Source organism: Eretmochelys imbricata, chromosome 9 (assembly GCF_965152235.1).
Source record: "Eretmochelys imbricata isolate rEreImb1 chromosome 9, rEreImb1.hap1, whole genome shotgun sequence".
NCBI lineage: Eukaryota > Metazoa > Chordata > Testudines > Cheloniidae > Eretmochelys > Eretmochelys imbricata.
This window is the reverse complement of record NC_135580.1, coordinates 66869073-66890119: the sequence shown is the minus strand read 5'-3', so window position 1 is coordinate 66890119 and position 21047 is coordinate 66869073. Positions and strand designations below refer to the sequence as shown.

The 21047-nt window shown below is 44.8% G+C and overlaps 1 protein-coding gene across 3 annotated transcripts in view; it reads left to right on the top strand.

Moving 5' to 3' along the window:
* The window catches only part of DIAPH2 (diaphanous related formin 2), an 837317-nt gene that overhangs the window by 359774 nt on the left and 456496 nt on the right, over window positions 1-21047 (top strand). For all 3 annotated transcript variants that reach the window (XM_077825677.1, XM_077825676.1, XM_077825675.1), the window contains one exon: window positions 20687-20926. In XM_077825677.1, coding sequence (XP_077681803.1) covers window positions 20687-20926 — 240 coding nt within the window. The remainder of the gene's footprint in view (window positions 1-20686; window positions 20927-21047) is intronic.

The following is a 21047-nucleotide window of genomic DNA, read 5'->3' as shown; positions in this document are numbered from 1 at the left end:
ATTAGTGACATATCATGGATCTGAAAAGCTGGTTGTAACAGCTTAGAGGTTGTATTAATTGATGCAACCTATTTTTAATTACATGCTCATTTTTTGTTATTTTTACTTAATAACATGCCATATATTCATCCTGTCTTGGAGGATGATAGTCATGACCTTGACAGATTGCATAAAGATAACATAGCTTTTATATTCTGTATCTTGATACAGTGTATCTTGACTGGTATGAAATTTATTGTTTACAAATTGGACTGGATTGCCAACATAAATGACAATGTAACTCAAATTATTTTTTGTTCTAAAAAGCGTCAATTAGGTTAGTTCTCAGGCTTACATTTTTTATTAGGTTTGATAATGTCAACAGATATTTAAGTAACCCAATGACAGCCACTGTAATGCTGTAGTGCTAAACTGTCCTCCGTGAATCGTTAATGTTCTTGTACTGAGAGGAAAGTTTACTTACTCTTATGGCAACATCCAAGTTAGAAGAGAATCCTAGAGTAACATCATTTTAATTCACAGTTGTCAGTTACGAGTATTTGCTATTTGTGCATTCATGAGGTGTTTAGCTGCTGTTGTAGTGCATTTGATGTATGCCATTTCTGCAAAGATGTACTTGGAATAGTTATCTTATTCTGTCATGATGTAATCAGAAAAAAGTTAAGGGTGTTGCTAAGATTATTGACCATATAAAGTGATGTTTTGGGTGAGAAGATTTCCCAAACAATATGCCATTTGATATAAACTGATACAAATTCTGCTGTTATACTCGGGTAAATCTGGAGTAACTCAACTGGGATGATGGGAGTTGCTGTGGATTTATACCATTATGAAAGCAGAATTTAGCTTCCTGCTTTTATGAATTGTATGCTTTCTGAAATTTCACTTATTATTATTATTATTATTATTATTAATTTATTATTCCAAAAATCATTCTCATGCCCCTTGTTTTTTTTGTATAACAGTGTGGTCAATTTACCTTTGACTCAATCTATCAACCTTTCATTCAAATACTCCTAATTGTTAGTAATTTCTTTCGCATAAAATCCTACTTACCCCTAAGTGCTATTGAAAAAACTCTACCCATCTCATTCTGGTTGTCTTTATGTAGCTGTGTTTCTGCATTTGTCTCCAGACCTCTAATATCAGGACATTACAGTTAAACTTTCAAGTATCTTGTTTTTCATTAAAATAAAAAAAAGTCCAAACTTTGTTCTGTTGTCCACCATGCATTTTAGTAGTGTAAATACTACTACAATTCTGGTTTCATGTCAGTGTGAATCCCAGTGTAGGTGTACAAGTGCACAAGATCAAATTCTTTTGACCAAGAGTGTCCATCAGGGCTATTTATCCTGTTTCTTTATGCTCCCCAATGAAGACATAAAGGGTAGGGTGGCCAAGACCCATCCTCATCTCTCACTTATGACAGCAAATTGGAACCTGTGTCCAATATGATTAGATTCTAACATTTGTAAACTCTTCAAAAAAACAAAACAAATCCCCCCACCCCAAACTGACACCTCCTTGAATCTTCTGAAAACCTTCAGGACAATCCTAAGTCTTGAATAAATCAGTACCTGAAACTGATTTAAATGGCTATTTGATCAAGATCTCTGAAGAGAACTCCCTGTACAAGACCACCTCCCGAGAGGAGCAGCCATAAGCTGCGCCGGAGCAATCTTTGACACCAAGATGTCCATGGTGCTGGCACAGACTTCAGCACCAAAAGCATCCTACCCATCGGCGGCACCCATGGAGGATGTGTGCTCCTCCTTAATATCATCTTTTTCCCAGTGTCTAACAGAATAAGATCCGACAGTGCTGTGGAGACAACTGAGTATAGGCCTGGCTTGACATGACAAGGGTGAGGCCTCATTTCTTGGGAGAAAGAATTAGGAAGTTAAATGAATTAGTGAGTTGGAAACGGGATGTCTGTACTAGCTAAGATGCGGGGGAGGGGACACACCCAGGGAATCATTTTCAATGGACAAAATAACAATGGCTAAAATAATCCTGGAACGTAAAATGAGTTTGTGACACCCTGGCACCCCATTATTCACCACTAGCATATAATAAGGATATGTTTTGCACAAAGTATCCCTTGTCAGGGATAAAAATCTTGATCTGCTAGACATTAATATTTCTTTGGATTGTATATGCTATCATCGTATGTGAAGTTATGAAGTTTGGCTATACATGTAGTGAGGTTGAAAACACCCACAAGCAGCCTTTCATGTACAACAGTAAAAAGATCAAACAACGTTAATGGCTTATTGAGGCAACACACACAAGCACAAGGATCACCCCAGGAACTGTGCACAATAGAAACCTCTCTGAGATATCACTACACAGAGGGAACTGCTGGATGCAGGTCAGAACAAAAGAGCTTTCCAGCAAGTGAGAAGAAGATATAAAAGCGGGGAATGACATCATGGTGCTATCTCACTCTTCCTACAACGACATACCTGGAAACACCTGAGGAACAAAGACTGAACTGGAGGAAGTGATGGTCCCAGGCTGACGGGATTTCTAGCCTGCGTATGAAGACCTGCGAAACCCAAGCTGCAAAGGAAAGACAACTTGGGCCTTAAGAATCTGCCAGCCTGTTTATCACTCAGAGTGAGAATTTGCTAATCAATATCCTACCTATCTAATATGTTAAACTCAGTTTGCAGTTGTGTTTATTTACTAGGTAATTTGCTTTGATCTGTTAGCTGTCACTTATAATCACTTAAAATCTATCTTTTGTAGTTATTAAACTTATTTTATGTTTTAATTCAAACAAGTGTGTGTTTGACTGAGGTGTCTGGGGAAAATCTCAGCTTGGTTACCACAAGTGTGCATGGTCCTCTTCACATTGAGGGAGAGATGGACCAGGTATTAAACCCATATACTGGCCAGATTTGACCAGAGCAGGATGGTACTGCTCTGGGGTCCTAGGATTGGAGGCTGGTGATTAGAGAGCCTGCATGTAACTGCAGCTGTGTGTGTCTCTATCAGTGAGAATGCTGGTGAAAGTGCAAGCTTGGAGGACCTTGCAACTTGTCCGAGCAACACAGTGTGAGAGGGGAGCCCAGGTTGGTGGGTCAGAGGGCTCAGTGGTATCCCAGTTCCAGGTTACACCTCAGGGGGTAAGAGTGAATCATGCATGGACAATGGGGTACAGGGATTGGTTCCTACAATGTGACCAATCCCCAAACATGTGATGCAACATATAGTAAATGCAATGTCGTGTGAAGCTGTATATAAAGGAAGAAGTTTGTTCTGTAATTTTGGATGTGTGGTACTCCCCGACACTCTTTGTGTCTTATTAACTCAGCATAGCTTTGCTGTATGACAGATTAAGGAACCTAAGTGATGAGAGTGGAGTTGGACTAATTCTTAGGGAACCTAGTGGAAGAGGCCTTGGGGGAACCCCAACTTTGAGAACCTTCACAGAGCCCTCTGGCTCATCAAGATTGGCACAGTCCAGTTTGAAATGCACCAGCCACCCATATGCATACAGGATGTCACCTTGGCCCTACTTAGGTATTTGGGTTCACACATTCAGGTGTCAAGGAGCTGATCCTCGTCATTAAGGAAAAGGAAATGGTGTCCCTCCTCGGTGGCTTCCCTGGAATATGAGGAAGAGTGGGACCCAGAAGTGTAGCCACATCATTCTGCTCCCTCACCTCCCAAGGACCTCTTATCATGGTCACCAGATGAAATGGTGACCTCATCAATGATTCTGGGAGATTTCAGTGCATTTTGAGAGTTCTTCGTGCAGATGGATAATAGTGTGGAGGCGCTGAGACTTTAATCATCTAAAAAAAATTCCTCCACTCTTTCTGCTGTTGTCCCTGCTAGAATTGTCTTCTCCATAAGTTAGGGACTATTCATCTTTGTAAGATCTTTGTGGCAGACGCTGACCACTATTGTCAACATTCAGAACATTTACCAGGTGCCCCTTTTGGAGTTTGGCAGTTGGAGTACTTGTATAAGCATCCAAACTTGGATCATTGCTTGTCTCAGCTGTCCAAGGGGAAAAAAAAAACAAAACATGCTTAGACAAGAATACACCAAAGAATAAAACCTTTTTAGACCTGTTTGAGAGAAAATCATACTTGTCAGAATCACTTTGATTGCAAATGGCCAACTACCAAGCCCTACTGGACAAATCTGACTTTATAACATACGGCAGAGAAACACCCTTTGTTAATAGCCTCTAATCAGAACAAAGAGGAGCCCAAAGACATGAAAAAAGGGCCAGCTGCTGGCAAAAAATGTCCTTGGAAGCAGCAATGAATGCATCGGACACTGCGACCAAGTCTGTGTGAAAAGCGTTATGGCTCCAAGGTTTGGGTATCTCTCACAAATACAAGCTGTGGCTGAGGACTTGCTGAACAGCTCCAAGCCCTCAAAAAAGTGAGAGGACTGACAAAACTGTACATTTGCTGAAATATTCCAAAGTGACTTTACTCTCTCTAGGAATCTGTGCCACTCTGGCCTAACATAAACCATACTGCCATCAACCATAACATCAACTGAGACAGTGCATGCTATCTTACCACAGGAAACCTGAATACCAGGCCAAGAAACACCGCAAGTATAGCAGTGAATGTCAACCTTCCTCAGCCTCTGCAAACACACTCCTTTGATGTGTCAGCAGAGTGGACGTGACATTCAAGAGCTGCACCAGCAGTCTGCAGAGTGTGTTCTTTAGAAGCCACCTTGCATTATTTCATAGTGTATTGTTGGACTTTACAGCCAGTAAATGGGAACTGGACTTACAATGCTTGTAGCTATACCATCCAGTTCCTTTCCTCACCCTTTACTAACATCTTTCCCCCTCCTCCTTCAGGGCATTCTCACAAGATCTTGTTGCAAACAGAAGTTACTTGGTTGTTCCATCTAAGAGCCTTAGAGGTGGTCTTCCAGGAACACAGGAGAAGAGGGAGGGTTGCAGCCCCACCTTTATGGCCTTGAGCTGTGTCATGAGGGGGCTCAGGGCTCATATGCGGCCCTGATGGACTCTACTGGTCAAAATAATCAGGTCTCATGTGCATGAGGTTTACGTGAATGTACAATGTCTCAAAGACCCAAAGTTAGTGTAGGATAATTGTTTTCTTTATGTTCACTGCTGCGCCTTTGTTCTAGGGAATATGTTCAAAGAGCGCCAGAGAGAATTAATTAAAAAGGCACAGTACAACAGCTTAGTAGCAAAAATATTTTTTTACTTATAATGTTCCTAGTCTTGTTTATGCATTGATGTAGTGTAATAGTTTATATTTCCAAACACTGAAATTCTGAAACTTCAAATAGAAAATGCATCAAAATTTGTTAAAGTGAAGAATTTTCTCATCTCTAATCAGATAAGGAGGTTCCTTTTTAAGGGTGTTTTATTTTCCCATTCGATTAATGATCTGAATGGACAGACTAAACTCCAGGGAGTCTTGGATTAATGATAATCTGAATGCTGTTGTTAGGAAGAACATGTTAAAAAGTAAATACAGGAGGACAGACAAGCTAAAATAAAGATAGATTTTTTTAATATGTGTATACCTATTTCTATATACAAATTAGGTATGTTAATTATTAATAAGGTTTTAATTTACTAATCAATGTACCCATCAAACTTAATAAAGGTCAGAATTAAATGTTTAAAATTCATTTAGAAAAGGAATATTTTGTAATTAGGCTACTTATTATAACAGACTAATTAGCTTAATATTAATCTTCTTTGTGAATGGAAATGTGATGCTCCAACTTTCATTTAGATGAAGTATTACGATCAATTATATATTCAAATTAAGTATCTGGACAGTTTTGAAGTTCTATCCCAGGCCTAAATAGTTTCACATTTAAGAGGAATCAACTTAATGATGTTCAAGTACAATAGGGAAAATACATTTGTTGGCCCAACGCTATTACATATTGAGAAAAAAGTTGTGTCCCTTAATAAGCAGAGCATCATCTTCTCTGACATGGGAGGCATGCACCTCTAAAGGCGGGAGGGTTGGAGCTAGTCAGCCCTGGTCAATCATCAGACTTGATACAGCATGGCCAGAGGGCAGCAGAAGAGTGGTAGAGGGGAGATATGTAAGCCCCAGGATGACGAGAGCCTTATTCCCTGTAGAGAGAAGAGAGGTTGCTATACATTAATTAGAGCACCTGAAGCGAATTAGAGTACCTGAAGCCAGTCACCTGATAAAAACCCTCTGCTTCAATCAGATGGGGAGGAGTTGAAGCAGAGTGGTTTGGTGTTGGAGCAGAGGAGAGTTTGGAGAAGTGCTGTGGCAGGCTAGAACAAGACCCTAGGTAAAGGGAAACCCGGCTTGTGCAGAGAGAGGGCAGAAAGCCCCACAAGCTGAAGGACCGTTGAGGGAAGTAGCCCAGGGGAAGGAATCGCTAGTTCAAGTGGTTTGCCGCTATTTCTAGGGCCCCTGGACTGGGACCCGGAGTAGAGTGCGGGACTAGGTCCCTCCCTCTCCATTCCCCTTCTCTGGGATACTAGTGGGACAGTTGATACCCCAGATGAGGGGCAAGAAACAGTGCCCAGACCCCCCCCCACACACACACACAAGAAGAGAAAGCACGGGATCCATCATAGTAGTGCCGGCAATTTGCCACACGTGGTGTTAGGGGCGGGATTACCGCACTGTGGACTTAAACTAGGGTTAGCCAAAACCATCCCATCCCTAAAATGAACGACATGGTCAAGGCCCTAATACAAGCCACCGTGGCCAGCAGGAGGCTACCCGGGTCCAAGCAACTGACCAACAGGAGGCGACTTAGGTGCAGCAGGAGACTAATCGTCTGTTGATGAGTCAAGCTTCCCAGGACTGAGCCCTGCTGCAGGAACTGATGAACCAGATGAAGGCCCTTATGGAGATGAACCATAACTGCGACGGGACCTGGACCATATGGGCTAGCCACTGCCTACAGAGAATGACACGGGAGGATGATGTTTAGGAATACCTCCTGGCTTCTGAGAGAGCAGCCCTGCGGGAGGCCTGGCTCCGAGATCAGTGGTCTGGTATCCTCGCCCTGTTCCTGTGTGCGGAGGCCCAGAAGGTCTACTACAATATGGTGCAGCAGATTACCCCCAGATGAAGGCAGAGATCCTGGCCAGATCTGGAGTAATGATGGCGTTGCGAGCCCAGAAGTTCCATGAGTGGCAGTATACAGAGGACAAGGCACCTCGATCGCAATTGCTTGACCTGATCCACCTGACTCGGAAATGGCTGCACCCTCAGGTCCTCAGTTCTGAGAAAATGATGGAGCTCCCGGTGTTGGATCGGTATATGAGGGGGCTACCACCAGGCCTCTGGGCTTGGGTTGGCCAGAATGACCCCTCCACCTAGGATAAGTTGGTCTCCCTTGTGGAAAGATAGCTGGCAGTCCATGAACTGTTCCAGACCCAAGGAGGTGATACATGGCAAACCAGGAAGCCAGTCCCAACCCAAGGCTCCAGACTGTCGAGAACTCCAGGAGAACTGTAACTGGGAGGAAAGACACCAGGGAATGGTCTGAGGCCAAGAAGGGACCTGGGGGTTTGGGAACAGAGGGCTGGGGCGGGCGGCCAAATAGCCCCAGGCAGAGGGCATCAACCGGGGTAAGGGGTCGGTGTTACGAGTGTGGGGAATTGGGGCATATAGCGACCCAATGCCCCAACAGGGAAGAGCCAATGCAGTGCAGTCTGGGAGATTATGGGGAGCAATGTGGCCTAATCAGCCTGGTAGGGGTCGCAGTGACCCCGCGTGGGTATACAAGGTTGGTAAAAATGAATGGTATTGAGACCATAGCATTAGTGGATTCCAGGAGTGCTGTCACGCTGGTCTCAAGGAAGTTGATGGGGTAAGACCAACTAACCTGGGCCAAAAACACAGGGGTAACGTGCATTCATGGCACCATAAATTTTCACCCCACAATCCCAGTATGGATTGAGATCCAGGGGAACACTATGAGGGTAACTGCAGGGGTGGTCCCCAGGCTCTCCTACCCGGTCTTAATTGGTAGGGACTTCCCCGGGTTTGAGAGCTTACTCCCCCCAGTAGAGCCAGGGGTGGGTAGCAACTCCCGGGCTGAGACTGAGGCACCTACAGATGGCCTCACCCCAGTTTTTGCTGGATTTGCCCCAGAGTTATTTTCATCCCCCGGGAAACCCTGCAAGTCTAGACTGGAAAGGAGGGCAGATAAAAGATTAGGGACCACGATTCTAGCAGAGAACCAGAAAGCCTTCCTTGTTGGTTGGCGAACCCGTTCAGGAGGCCAGGAGACAATTCAGGCCAGTGAGGACTCAGAGGCGGTTCCTAGCCCAAGTAGGGGCAACCCAGGGGGCGGAGTAGAAATAGGTCCCCTGGAATTAGGTCAGATCAGGACAGCAAATGACACAGATGAGCGAGCGAATAACTCGATTAACCCCTATAGTACGAGAACATTTGGAAAAAATCACAAGAGGCCCAGTGGACATATTACAACCTCCGGGTGAAAGTACAGAGATTTCAACCAGGAGAACGGGTGATGGTGCTAGTGCCGACAGCAGAAAGCAAACTCCTGGCCAGCTGGCATGGGCCGTAAGAGATAGAAGAAGCCATTGGGGAGGTGGACTATAAGGTCAGACAATCAGACTGCTGAAGACCAGAGCAGGTCTACCACATCAACTTACTGAAGCCCTGGCGTGACCGGGAGACGTGTCTGGTCATTCAGGGAGCTCCACCCCAGACAGATGACCCACAGGGGCAGATGAGGATATCTCCCGAATTAACCCCAGAAAAATGAACAGATGTCATTGATATGATCCAACAGAACCAAGACGTATTCTGTACACAGCTAGGCCGTACGACACTGGTCCAACATCATATCGTCACCAGTTCCGGAGTAAGAGTGATGATAAGACCATACCAAATACCGGAAACTAAAAGGGAAGAAATTCGGGTGGAAGTGAAGAAGATGCTGGAACTCGGGGTTATTGAAGAATCCCACAGCCAGTGGTCCAGCCCTATCATCCTAGTCCCCGAGCCTGATGGCACCCCGAGGTTTTGCAACGACTTCCGGAAGTTGAATGAAGTAACCCAATTTGATGCATATCCGATACCATGCATCAACGAGCTAGTTGGTTAGTTAGGCAAGGCCTGATACCTAACCACCATGGACCTGACCAAAGGATATTGGCAAATCTCCCTGGCCGAGAATGCCAAGGAGAAGACTGCCTTCTCTACACCTGATGGCCTGTTCCAATACACTGTCCTCCCTTTCGGACTCCATGGGGCCCCTGCAACATTCTAACGACTTATGAACAGATTGTTGCGACCCCGTGCCAAGTATGCCACCTCCTATTTAGACGACATAGTCATCCATAGCCCTGACTGGAAAACACACCTAGGAAAAATAGAAGTGGTGCTAGACGCTGTGCGGAAGGCCGGCCTCACTTCCAACCCCCTCAAGAGCATGATAGGGCTAGCTGAAGCCAGATATCTCGGGTATGTAGTAGGGAGAGGCTTGGTGAAACCTCAGTGGAACAAAGTGGAGGCAATACAGGGTTGGCCTTGATCGGTCCTCAAAAAGCCGGTTTCTAGGGATAGTAGGATACTATCAGAGATTCATCCCTCATTTCGCCATGAGAGCAGGGCCGTTGATGGACCTGATAAAGGCCCCGAGATAGTAAAGTGGACTGATGCGGCGGAAGGAGCATTTGCAGATTTAAGGACAGCCCTTTGCTGTTGTCCAGTACTCATAGCTCCAGACTTTGAAAAGGAATTCGTCCTACAAACAGATGCCTGGGAGGTAGGGCTAGGAGCCGTCCTTTCACAGATGGTAGGGGAGGAGGAACACCCGATCCTATACCTCAGCTGGAAACTCCTCCCCAGGGAACAAAAGTACGCTGTTGTTGAAAAGGAATGTCTGGCGGTAAAATGGGCCATGGAGACTCTCCGCTACTACCTACTGGGGTGGCGATTTACCCTCTTGACAGACCACGCCCCGCTCCAGTGGATGCACAGAAACAAGGAGAAGAACACAAGTGTGACTAGATGGTTCCTATCCCTGCAACCCTTTCATTGCCGGGTACAGCATAGGGCCAGAAGCCAACACAGCAACGCTGATGGCCTGTCACGACAGCACTGCCTGTCGTCCGAAGTAGCCCAACCCCATGGTGTTGAGCTGGAGGGGTCGGGGCGTAGAGTGAATATGTGATACAGCATGGCCAGAGGGCAGCAGGAGAGTGATAGAGGGGAGATATGTAAGCCCCAGGATGATGAGAGCCTTATTCCTCTGTAGAGAGATTAATTAGAGCACCTGAAGCCAGTCACCTGATAAACCCCCCTGCTTAAATCAGACAGGGGGAGGAGTTGAAGCAGAGTGGTTTGGTGTTGGAGCAGAGGAGAGTTTGGAGAAGTGCTGTGGCAGGCTTGAAGACCAAGACCCTAGGTAAAGGGAAACGCAGCTTGCGCAGAGAGGGCATGAAGCCCCACAAGCTGAAGGGCCGGAGAGGGAAGTAGCCCGGGGAAGGAATCACTAGTTCAAGTGGTTTGTTGCTATCCCTAGGGCCCCTGGGCTGGGACCTGGAGTAGAGGGTGGGCCCGGGTAGGGCCGGCTGTACAGTTTTTGCTGCCCCAAGCAGTGAAAAAAAACTGCCGCCACGGCCGGCAAAAGGGAGAAGCTGCCGCCGATTTGCTGCCGTGGCCGGCGGAACAGAGAAGCTGCCACCAAATTGCCGGCAGGACAGAGGGGCTGCTGCTGATTTGCCGCCACCGCGAAAACACTGCCGCCCGTTTCTAACTGCCGCCCCAAGCACCTGCTTGGAATGCTAATGCCTGGAGCCGGCGCTGGGCCCTGGTCCCTCCCTCTCCACTCCTGTTCTTTGGGATACTAGTGGGACAGTTGATAACCCAGACCAGGGCAAGAAATGGTGCCCTGAACCCCACCCACAAGAAGAGAAAGCGCAGGACCCATCATAGTAGTGCCGGCAATTTGCCAAAAAGACCTAGCTGGGAAAGTAATGAGTGATCATAAAAAAACAATAATTGCCTTAATTGAGGGGTGGCTGCAGGAAGAAGCTGCAGGAAGGGACAGTCTTCTGTAGTAGTCACTGATGAGGGAAGACTCCAGGTGGTCAGCCCTTCCTGTCATGGCTGGGTAGAAAGCACCAGCTGGAAGCTTTGTTTGCCTTTTGTGAGTTTGTGGTCATTTTGGACAATGAATGAAGCCAAGAAAGAGGGACTAAAGAGGGACTAAGGTGTGGCTGCTATCTCTCCAGGCTGGTGAGGAAGCAGTGTTTTATACAAAGTACAATATGCAAATTTAAGATATTTTAACATTTTAATTGATTCGGGTGTGGCTGCATCCAAAGGACTGACACTGGTGTCTCATATATTACCAGTTTAAGGATACTGGTACTACCAAGGTTACTGTCTGTTTCATTTTGTTTTTGTTTGGTAGGGCGCCGGGGAGATTTATCAGAATGTTAAAGTAGCACTTGGTGTTAAAAGTTAGGCCACATTTTAGGTATGAGGAATATAGTTATAGCACCATAGCTACACTGGCATAACTCTGTAGTGTACAGCAATGGATGAGTGAAGGTATGAGTGAAGGTAGCTAGGTTGACGGAAGTATTCTTCAGTGACTTGGCTACATTTACACTGGGGCTTAGGTCAGAATATCTATGGTGCTCAGAGGTGTGGATTTTTATATCCCTAAGCTCTGTGGCTATATCAAACTAAATTTTCAGTGTAGATCAGGTTATGTGCACATGGAGAGCTACCAGCAATGATATGTTTCATCCCCTGTATGCGGCCCACCCTTGTCTTGCAGAGCTTTAATGCATCCCATTTATTCCACAGATCCACCTTTCTCCCAGCCCCTGGGAGAGTTGCATTCCTCTCCCATGTGCTCCTATAGAGTCCCATTGTCCTCTTCATGCTGTTCGTACAGGCATAATCTGTGTATTGTTCCCAGGGTCTCCCACCATCTTACTGTTTTATATATATATATATATATATATATATACATATATATATATATATATACACACACACACTCTCAGCAAACATTGTCCAGCTATGCCAGAAGGACAGGAGACACTGCATGTGTGGTTTAATTAAGTTGCAACTTCATTCCTAAACATCTGGGAGTATCCAGCAGATAAAAGTGTACAGTGCTGGTGATTCCCTAATTATTTACATATGACTGGGAGAGGGGCTGCTCTGAGCCCTCCCCCTTTACTCATCCTCGTCCCCAGCCAACCCGCTGCTGGGACCCTTTGTCACCAGGGGCAGATTAAGGTTTTGTGGGATCCATGGACCAGAGCAAGTGGGAGGCCCTGCCCATACCTTCCGCTTACAGTCCCCTCCATCCCCCCACTCCTGCCGGGGAAATGGGGTTGGGGCATGGGGACTTGCCCCGTTCCACTTGGAGCTCCTTCCGGGGCGTGGGGTCAGGTCGTGGGGCTTCGTCTGCTCTGCCCACGCACCCAGTGCTCTGCCCACCCAGCAAGTACCTACTCCCACTCCCTGGCTGGAGCACTGCGGGGATGGAATGGAGCAAGCCCCTGCACCCCAACCCTGTGCCCCAGCTGGAACGCTGGGCAGACAGAGTGGTTCAGAGTACTCGGATGCTCTTTTTTTCCGGGGCCCCCAATTGGCTGGGGCCCCTGGGCACAGGCCTCATTGGCCAAGTGGCTAATTCGCCACTGTCTTTCACGCTGTCTGGAGTTACTCATGACATGAGTGCCTCAGAGCAGATTGTCAAAAACAGAGCAGACACCCCAAACTGGTGTTGTGTTCTGTAATTAGATTTCACCAATGTAGAACAAAATGTAAATTCCCAAAATGCGGCAATAGCCTTATATTGGAGTCACAGAGAGTTTGCTTAGACTCTCCAGTCTATCTTGCCATCCAGACAATCTGGATTTAGTGATAAATGGCCATTTATATCAAAAATCACAAATTTCTGATTACTCCCATTCCCAAGAGACCAGTCACTCACCCAGGTCAAGTTGCATTCTAGCTCTCATACCAAAGACAATGCTGGTAGCCAATTCTATAGTAAACTAAATATAATTTATTAACTCGGAAAAGGAAATGAGTTATTGGGAAATTAAAGCAGGTAAATACACATACAGGTGAGTCACAGTCTATAATTTCTAATGGTGGTGGAGTTGTAGTAATCTATTAGTTTCCCAAAAGTCTCCCAGGGATACCCAAAATAATTCTGGGTATCTCTGTCTTCTTGTTGCATCATTCTGCCCTCTTAGAATCTAAACAGTCCAGACACGGATGATTTTTTCCCTGAATCCATACTGATAGCTTCTTCTCACAGAAAACAAGCTGACAGGGTCACCACCTATGCTGGCTCTTTCTTTGATGGGTGGAGAGAGAGGAGCACATTTAGAGTCTTTGGTATTTGTGTGTGATGATCACTTTTCTTCAGATGTGCACAAATTAGCACTTTCCTGCTGAAGTTTTTCATTTCCATTACACAAAGCTTCTTTCTTGTTTGATGGGTTATTTAGTTACAGGGGTATATGCAATGTAAGTGTTTGCTGTTACATTATAACAGGATACAGATAAGTGAAAACAATGTGTGTAAGTTTAAACACCAAATACATTCTTATACATATAACAATCATTTTGATCTGTTCTAATACACAGGTGAATTGGCCTGGAGCTTTGGCGTGAGCTGGCATTTGGTCTGCCAGCATCGCACCCTAGAATGAGTGTTAAGGGGGACTGTAAAGGAGGTGGGTTGATTCTCTGCCATACCAGTTATAGATGCCGCGAACTCCTGCTCCCCGTCCTCCCCGTTTCTGATCCTGTAAGGAATACCTCCTTTAAAACCTTTACCAATCCATTTTATATGGTCACCATATCCCTTCCCTATGGAATACCTGGACATTCACCACAAGGAGCTGTCAGTAATTAGCTGGGCTGGCTCCCCGCCCCCTTCTCCCTCCTAATGTCTAGCAGTGGTCCCAGACACCTACTAATGCCATCTTTGATGTCTGCCAAAAACATGACAGCTCCAAGTCTGACAAATTATCCTACCTGAATAGTTCTGGTGCTGTGTCCACATGAGAAATTGCTGATGCCCCTCTGCTGCCTATTAAATATGTCCACCTCCCTTTTACATACTAACCAGTCTCATCCATCTGAGAGGCTTCACAGTTGCCCGCCACACCCTGCATTGCAACATGTCCAACCTAATAATTTTTACTCCTGGGGAAAAAAGTTCCAGGATCTGCCAGAAGTCCTCTTACTCCCCTACCATGTTCATCTCAAGTGGTGTGTGTGTGTGTATGGTGACAGAATGAGAGAGATTTGGAAGAAATGCTCTTTGCCATTCTTATAAGTGAGAGGTGGGCAAACTACGGCCGACGGGCCAGATTTGGCCCCTCAGGGCTTTGGATCCGGCCCGCGGGATTGCCAGCCCCGTGCTGCTTCCGGAAGTGGCCAGCACCACGTCCCTGGCGGGGGGGAGGGGAGGGGGCAGAGGGCTCCACGCACTGCCCTTGCCTGTGGCTACCTCCCGCGAAGCTCCCATTGGCCGGGAACGGGGAACCGTGGTCAGTGGGAGCTTTGGGGGAGGCTTGACTCTAGGTACCTCCCCTGAAACTCCCATTGCTCGGGAACGGGAAATCACGGCCAATGATAGCTTCAGGGGAGGTACCCAGAGGCAAGGACTGCACGCGGAGCCCTCTGCCCCCTCACTGCCGTGGGCCGCAGGGACATGGTGCTGGCCACTTCCCAGAGCAGCGCGGGGCCAGGGCAGGTAGGGAGCCACTCCCTCCCCGGAGCTGCTCCAGGTAAGCAGTGCTGGGCCAGAGCCCGAACCCCTCCTGCTTCCCGCCCTCCAACCCCCTGCCTTGAGCCCCCTCCCACACTTCACACTCCCTGCATCACTGCCCTGGGCCCCCTCCCGCACTGTGCACCCCCTCCGGAATCCAACCCCCTTCCCTGAGGCCCCTCATACAGCCTGCATCCCCTTGCCACGAGCCCCTTCCTGCACACCGCACTCCCTCCCTCACCCCTACTCCTTGCCCCAGCCCCTGCATTCATGGCCCTGCAAGCAATTTCCCCACCCAGATGTGGCCCCTGGGCCAAAAAGTTTGCCCACTCCTGTTATAAATAGTGAAATGTAAAGAACATAATACATAAGCAAAAGCATCCCTAACTCTGTGGGGAAATAACCCTTTTGTAACTGCTCTCACTAAAGTCATCATGACATATTTTAAATATAGTATAGATCAACTAAAGAAATGAGAATCTTTTGATGGTATTTTGGTAGACAACGACCTCATAACAAATAAATCCACAGCGTGGATTATCATGGAATATCACACAGCGTGGAATATCATGATCAATGGTCCCACACTATTTTATGGAATGAATTATAAAAACAAAGAATTCAAGTCAGCTAAAATGCTGCAATGAATCATTCTTGACAAATGTTGCTCATTTCAATCAAACTCAAATCACTATAGTGCTGTTTTGTGATCTGTAGCTTTTAATCATTTTATCTTTGTATGCTATTATTCTTATACACCAAATAATACATACCTTCTAAACAAGGCCAGCTAGTGATATTAAGCAGTCTAGAGAGACTGCTTCCCTTAGGCACCTGTCATAAATATAAAGGGAAGGGTAAACCCCTTTGAAATCCCTCCTGGCCAGGGGAAAGCTCCTCTCACCTGTAAAGGGTTAAGAAGCTAAAGGTAACCTCACTGGCACCTGACCAAAATGACCAATGAGGAGACAAGATACTTTCAAAAGCTGGGAGGAGGGAGAGAAACAAAGGGTCTGTGTCTGTCTATATGCTGGTCTTTGTCGGGGATAGACCAGGAATGGAGTCTTAGAACTTTTAGTAAGTAATCTAGCTAGGTATGTGTTAGATTATGATTTCTTTAAATGGCTGAGAAAAGAATTGTGCTGAATAGAATAACTATTTCTGTCTGTGTATCTCTTTTGTAACTTAAGGTTTTGCCTAGAGGGGTTCTCTATGTTTTTGAATCTAATTACCCTGTAAGATATCTACCATCCTGATTTTACAGGGGGGATTTCTTCATTTTTATTTACTTCTATTTTTATTAAAAGTCTTCTTGTAAGAAACTGAATGCTTGTTCATTGTTCTCAGATCCAAGGGTTTGGGTCTGTGGTCACCTATGCAAATTGGTGAGGCTTTTTATCCAACATTTCCCAGGAAAGGGGGGGTGCAAGTGTTGGGAGGATTGTTCATTGTTCTTAAGATCCAAGGGTCTGGGTCTGTAGTCACCTAGGCAAATTGGTGAGGCTTTTTACCAAACCTTGTCCAGGAAGTGGGGTGCAAGGTTTTGGGAAGTATTTTGTGGGGAAGGACGCGTCCAAACAGCTCTTCCTCAGTAACCAGTATTAGTTTGGTGGTGGTAGCGGCCAGTCCAAGGACAACGGATGGAATATTTTGTACCTTGGGGAAGTTTTGACCTAAGCTGGTAAAGATAAGCTTAGGAGGTTTTTCATGCAGGTCCCCACATCTGTACCCTAGAGTTCAGAGTGGGGGAGGAACCTTGACAGCACCTATATACCTACCTATGGATCATATGGGTGGGTCCTTGACTGTGGATTAGCCGGACCTTAGTTGCATGGTATGGAGCCCATCACAAGACCTGCTGGTAATTCCTTCCGATGATTCATCAAGTTCTCTGGCTCAGGGATAGCTCATCAGCCTTATGCAGTATTGTAGCTGTGTCGTCAGACTCAGGCTACCAGGTAACTGAGGGATGACTCATCAGGTCTAAAGAGGATCTGAGGTAACTCCAGGTTAGGTGGGCTCAGAGGTATCACACAGTTATAAGAGAGAATGGGAGGAATAGTTCAGAGGCTTTCTGTGTCAATGCTCCAGGATCCAGGCTTTCCATATCCACTTTAAGTAGCAACCAAATCTTCCTTTCAGGTGAAAGAATGTAGTGGAAAGTCACAGGTTTAAACTTTGAGTTTTATGAGGATGATGACTTTTTCTATGGACTATTCCACAGCAAGGATTTGGATCCTACTATAACTAATGTATATTAGTGGTAGCGATGTTGTAACCCTTATACCTTCTGGGTGTGGTGTTCTGCCTCATCTAGTGACATCGAGACCACTGAGAGAGTCATTAGTGAGTCTGCTCTGCAGCCTTAGCTAAAGTGGCTTTTAGCTCATGCAGTAGAGGCTCATGCTCTAAGCTCCAGAGTTCCCAGGTTCGATCCTGCCCGCTGAGGACCGGGGTCTGTTGGCATTACAATGTCATTGAGAACTTAACATTAGGAATTATAATATATTAATGAAATTCTGCCAATTATAAATTACCTAAAGTTCTTGCTAACCTCTCAGCAGATGCTTGTTGGATTACACTCAGAAGCATAACTCTTCCAATAACTTTTTTTTTTTTTAAATCCTTACTATTACTACTCTGGATATTCTTGTTAGCCATATAAATGTCAAAAAAGCTCTTGGCCTCAATTTTGTGACAATTAATTCCACATGTAAATGTCTCTAATACAGAGGTCCCCAAGCTGTACAGCACTCCCCTCTAGGGGGTGTGGAGATACATCGGGGGAGGGCAGGGGGGCTTGGGCCAGTCCCATGTGGGCAGAGATGGAGTGCCACCCAGCCTCTCAATGCCCCAGCTCTGCTCCGGTCCCTCCCCCAGCTGCATCCCCAGCGTCTGGCCCTGTACTTGGCCCTGTCCCCAGCCTCAGTGTATCTCTTCTGCTGGCCCTGTACCATCCCCCAGTCTTTGCTGCTGGCTGCAGCTCCGTTCCCGGCCTGGGGTGGGAGTGTAGTCGCACTTGGCTGCTCTGCTTCCAGCCTCTGCCCCCTCACTCCCGGCCTTGTCCACCCTCAGTTGCAGTCCTGCTCCTGGCCCTGGCTCAGGGGAGGAGATGGAAGGGGGGCACAGACAGGCTTGGGGGGGGGCACAACCCTGAAAAGTTTGGGCACTGCTGCTCTAATATGTCTCACGTATTAAGAGATCTCTAAAAAGATTTGCAGTAACTCTCTCAATCAGTCAATAAAGTTATTTAAAACAACTTTTTTATGTGTTTTGCTATTTTAATCATCACAATTTACACTAATGTTTTAATAGTCCATTTGGAAGGTAAGAGGAAGTGTTAGATTATTTGTGATGGATAAGAAAGGCAAGGACATTTTTTGGCAGTGAGCCATAAATCTAGCAAAATTGATCGGGGGGACTAAGTTATTGAATCACTAACGAGTATATTCCTGAAGGTGTAGTGCATGACTGATTCCTTCCTGACTAGCTGCAGTGTTTGGAGGTATTGTGAATGATTGCTTTGCAACATGAACAACTGTAGCTATTGAGAAATATCCAAAGTGTAAAGATCATGGTATCTTAGTTAACTGTTTTTTTAAAGAAATGCATCAAAAGGACAACAGACTGAAATCCAAATGTTTAATTGTGTACCACTTGTATCCAAGTAGTTAGGGGAATAGAAAGAATGGAGCTAGTCTGTGTCCTGGCTGGATATTTCTCTGAAGTCTTTTTGCACAAATCTTAGCTCTTGCTTCAAGGGTCTCAAAGTACCAGAATTTTGTGTAACTCTCCTCAGGAGAGTAGGCAACATAATCTGAGGCCAGTTCAGAGGGAGTTACATAGTTCATCATAGACTCAAGCAGAAAGCTCTGCCCCTTCCTCTGCCAGTTTTCATCATCATTTGCTGTGATACATTGATTATATAGCTCTTTCTGGAGCATTCTGTGGTGGGGGTAAGTTTGAAAGGTCCCAGCAAGAAGAGTAGCACCTATTAGATTCTGGGGCGAAATTATTCTTGGTAGTCACTCTTCGATAGTATCAGTGAGGCCCAAATTGTCATGCATAGTTAGTAACAACTATTAAGACCACAACTCAAGGTAGTATTGCCTACAGTAGTTGGGAGAAATGACAAGTAATCCATTTTAGATCTCAGTTTATTAAAAACAAACAAAAAATCCCAATCAAAACAACAAACAAACAAAAAAACCCACGTCATATGTTCACAAGATCTCAGATCTTGGCTCCAGGGAGAAGGCCAGCTTGTGCAACTGAGACCTCAACTGAGAGAAGCGATCGGGAAAAAGAAACACACACAAACCTGTGAATGTGATGGATATAGCTGTCCTTCAGCTAATACAAAAATTATTTACAAATGAGCTGCTGTTCCATCACCGTTCGTCTTCCTCCATGATTAATTTACTTTTTTAACCTCTGTTGGTATACATTTTAGACGTTTGAGATTTAATCTAGGTAAGACAAGATTATATGACTGTGCCTGATTGACCAGGGCAGACAGTTTCAGTAGAGTCTTATGGGGATTGATGAACATTTTGCAGAACTTTGTGTTTGGTTATTAGTCACATTATTGCTGCAGGAAGAAAGAGGGAGAAATTAATTTTCATCTGAAGACGCAGCTTAAGAGTAACCCAACCAAGTATTAATTTTAAAAAAAATATTAAGGGAATTTTACATTCACATTTGGAATTCTTTGCCCCAAGATTGAAGCCAAGAGCTTACTTTTTTTTAATCCTGTATTGGACATTTATGTGGCTAACAAGAATATCCAGAGTAGTTACAGTGAGGATTTTTTTTTTAAATAGTTTTTTAGAAGAGTTACGCTTTTGGGAATAAGCCAACATGTGAAAGTTGGGAGGTTAGCAAGAACTTTTCTTATTGCACGTTATTCCATAATCACCCTTTGCTGGGTGATTCTTGCATATTTTTCTGAACCATTTGGTATTGCGGTCAAGGACAGGATACTTCACTAAGCTAACCACTGGTCTGATGAAAGTATGGCAATATTTATGTTCAATTGGCATGCAAAATTATCTGAATCTAACGGGAATTTACTAGCTGCAGACTCTTTCTCAGTGTTTGCTGCACATTGTGTTTAAGTGGCTACATGTTGGTTTTATGTACAGTGTTGGAGTTATTTTTATCACAGGAAATAGAACTAATGAGCACTATATAAATAGCTATTGGAAATATACAGTGTAAAACCAAACCTGATAACACAAGAAGCACTGTTGAAGAGAAATCTGTATGCAGTGCTTCAAAATGTATGCAGTACATAAAAGTGAGCTCATAAGACTTTATTATAACGTAATTACTTAACATGAACATTTTAAAAGGGATTTGAAATTTTTCATATACAATATTTCATCTATGTTATAAAATGTAAGATAATTTTCTAGTGTTACTTTAAAATGTAACAAGTCCAAAAGTAAGAGGTAGTTTTAGAATGTTAAGCCTACTTAATGTTAATAATAATAGGTAATTTCTTTGGAACTGTGATGTCAGTGACAGAATGTTAGTGACCGTGAGAGTCTTATTTAATCTGTAGTTTTTAGCATTCCATGTATCTGGTATTCATCTACTTCACCTTGAGGAAGTATTTTGGCCGAATGCACAATGCTGGTTGCCAGTGATTTTTGCAATTTACCTAAATAAAACTCTCCAATTCTAGAAAATGTTTTATTAATATTAAATAGGTTGTTGCAATTGGTTAAACTGAAATTGACATTGTTCTGGGTAAAGCTCTTATATTTGGAGATACATATTACTTGAAACAATGAGAATGCAGTTGTACTGTATGACTTTATGTTGGAAAGAGACAATATTGTTTATAAAATTGAGGTACACTGGATGAAAAGCTTTTTGTTCTGTTTGTCTATATTCTCACTTAGCATTCTTCATCTTGCAGATGAGCTCAGTGAAAATGTTACGGCCTCGCCTCAATGGCATCCTTTTCAAGCTTATGTTTGAGGAACATGTAAACAACATCAGACCTGGCATGATGGCAGTAACGCTAGCCTGTGAGGAGTTGAAGAAGAGTGAGAGCTTTAATAGGTGGTTAGAGCTGGTGTTGTTGGTTGGAAACTACATGAATTCAGGCTCAAGAAATGCCCAATCGCTGGGGTTTAACATCAGCTTTCTTTGCAAGGTAAGGTTAAACTATAACAACTTTTATTATTTTATAAGTGCATAGTTGGGGCCAGATTCTGTGCAATGCTGCTCTAAACAAACAACTGAGAGTGCACCACCATGTGAGAATCCCCAGCTGG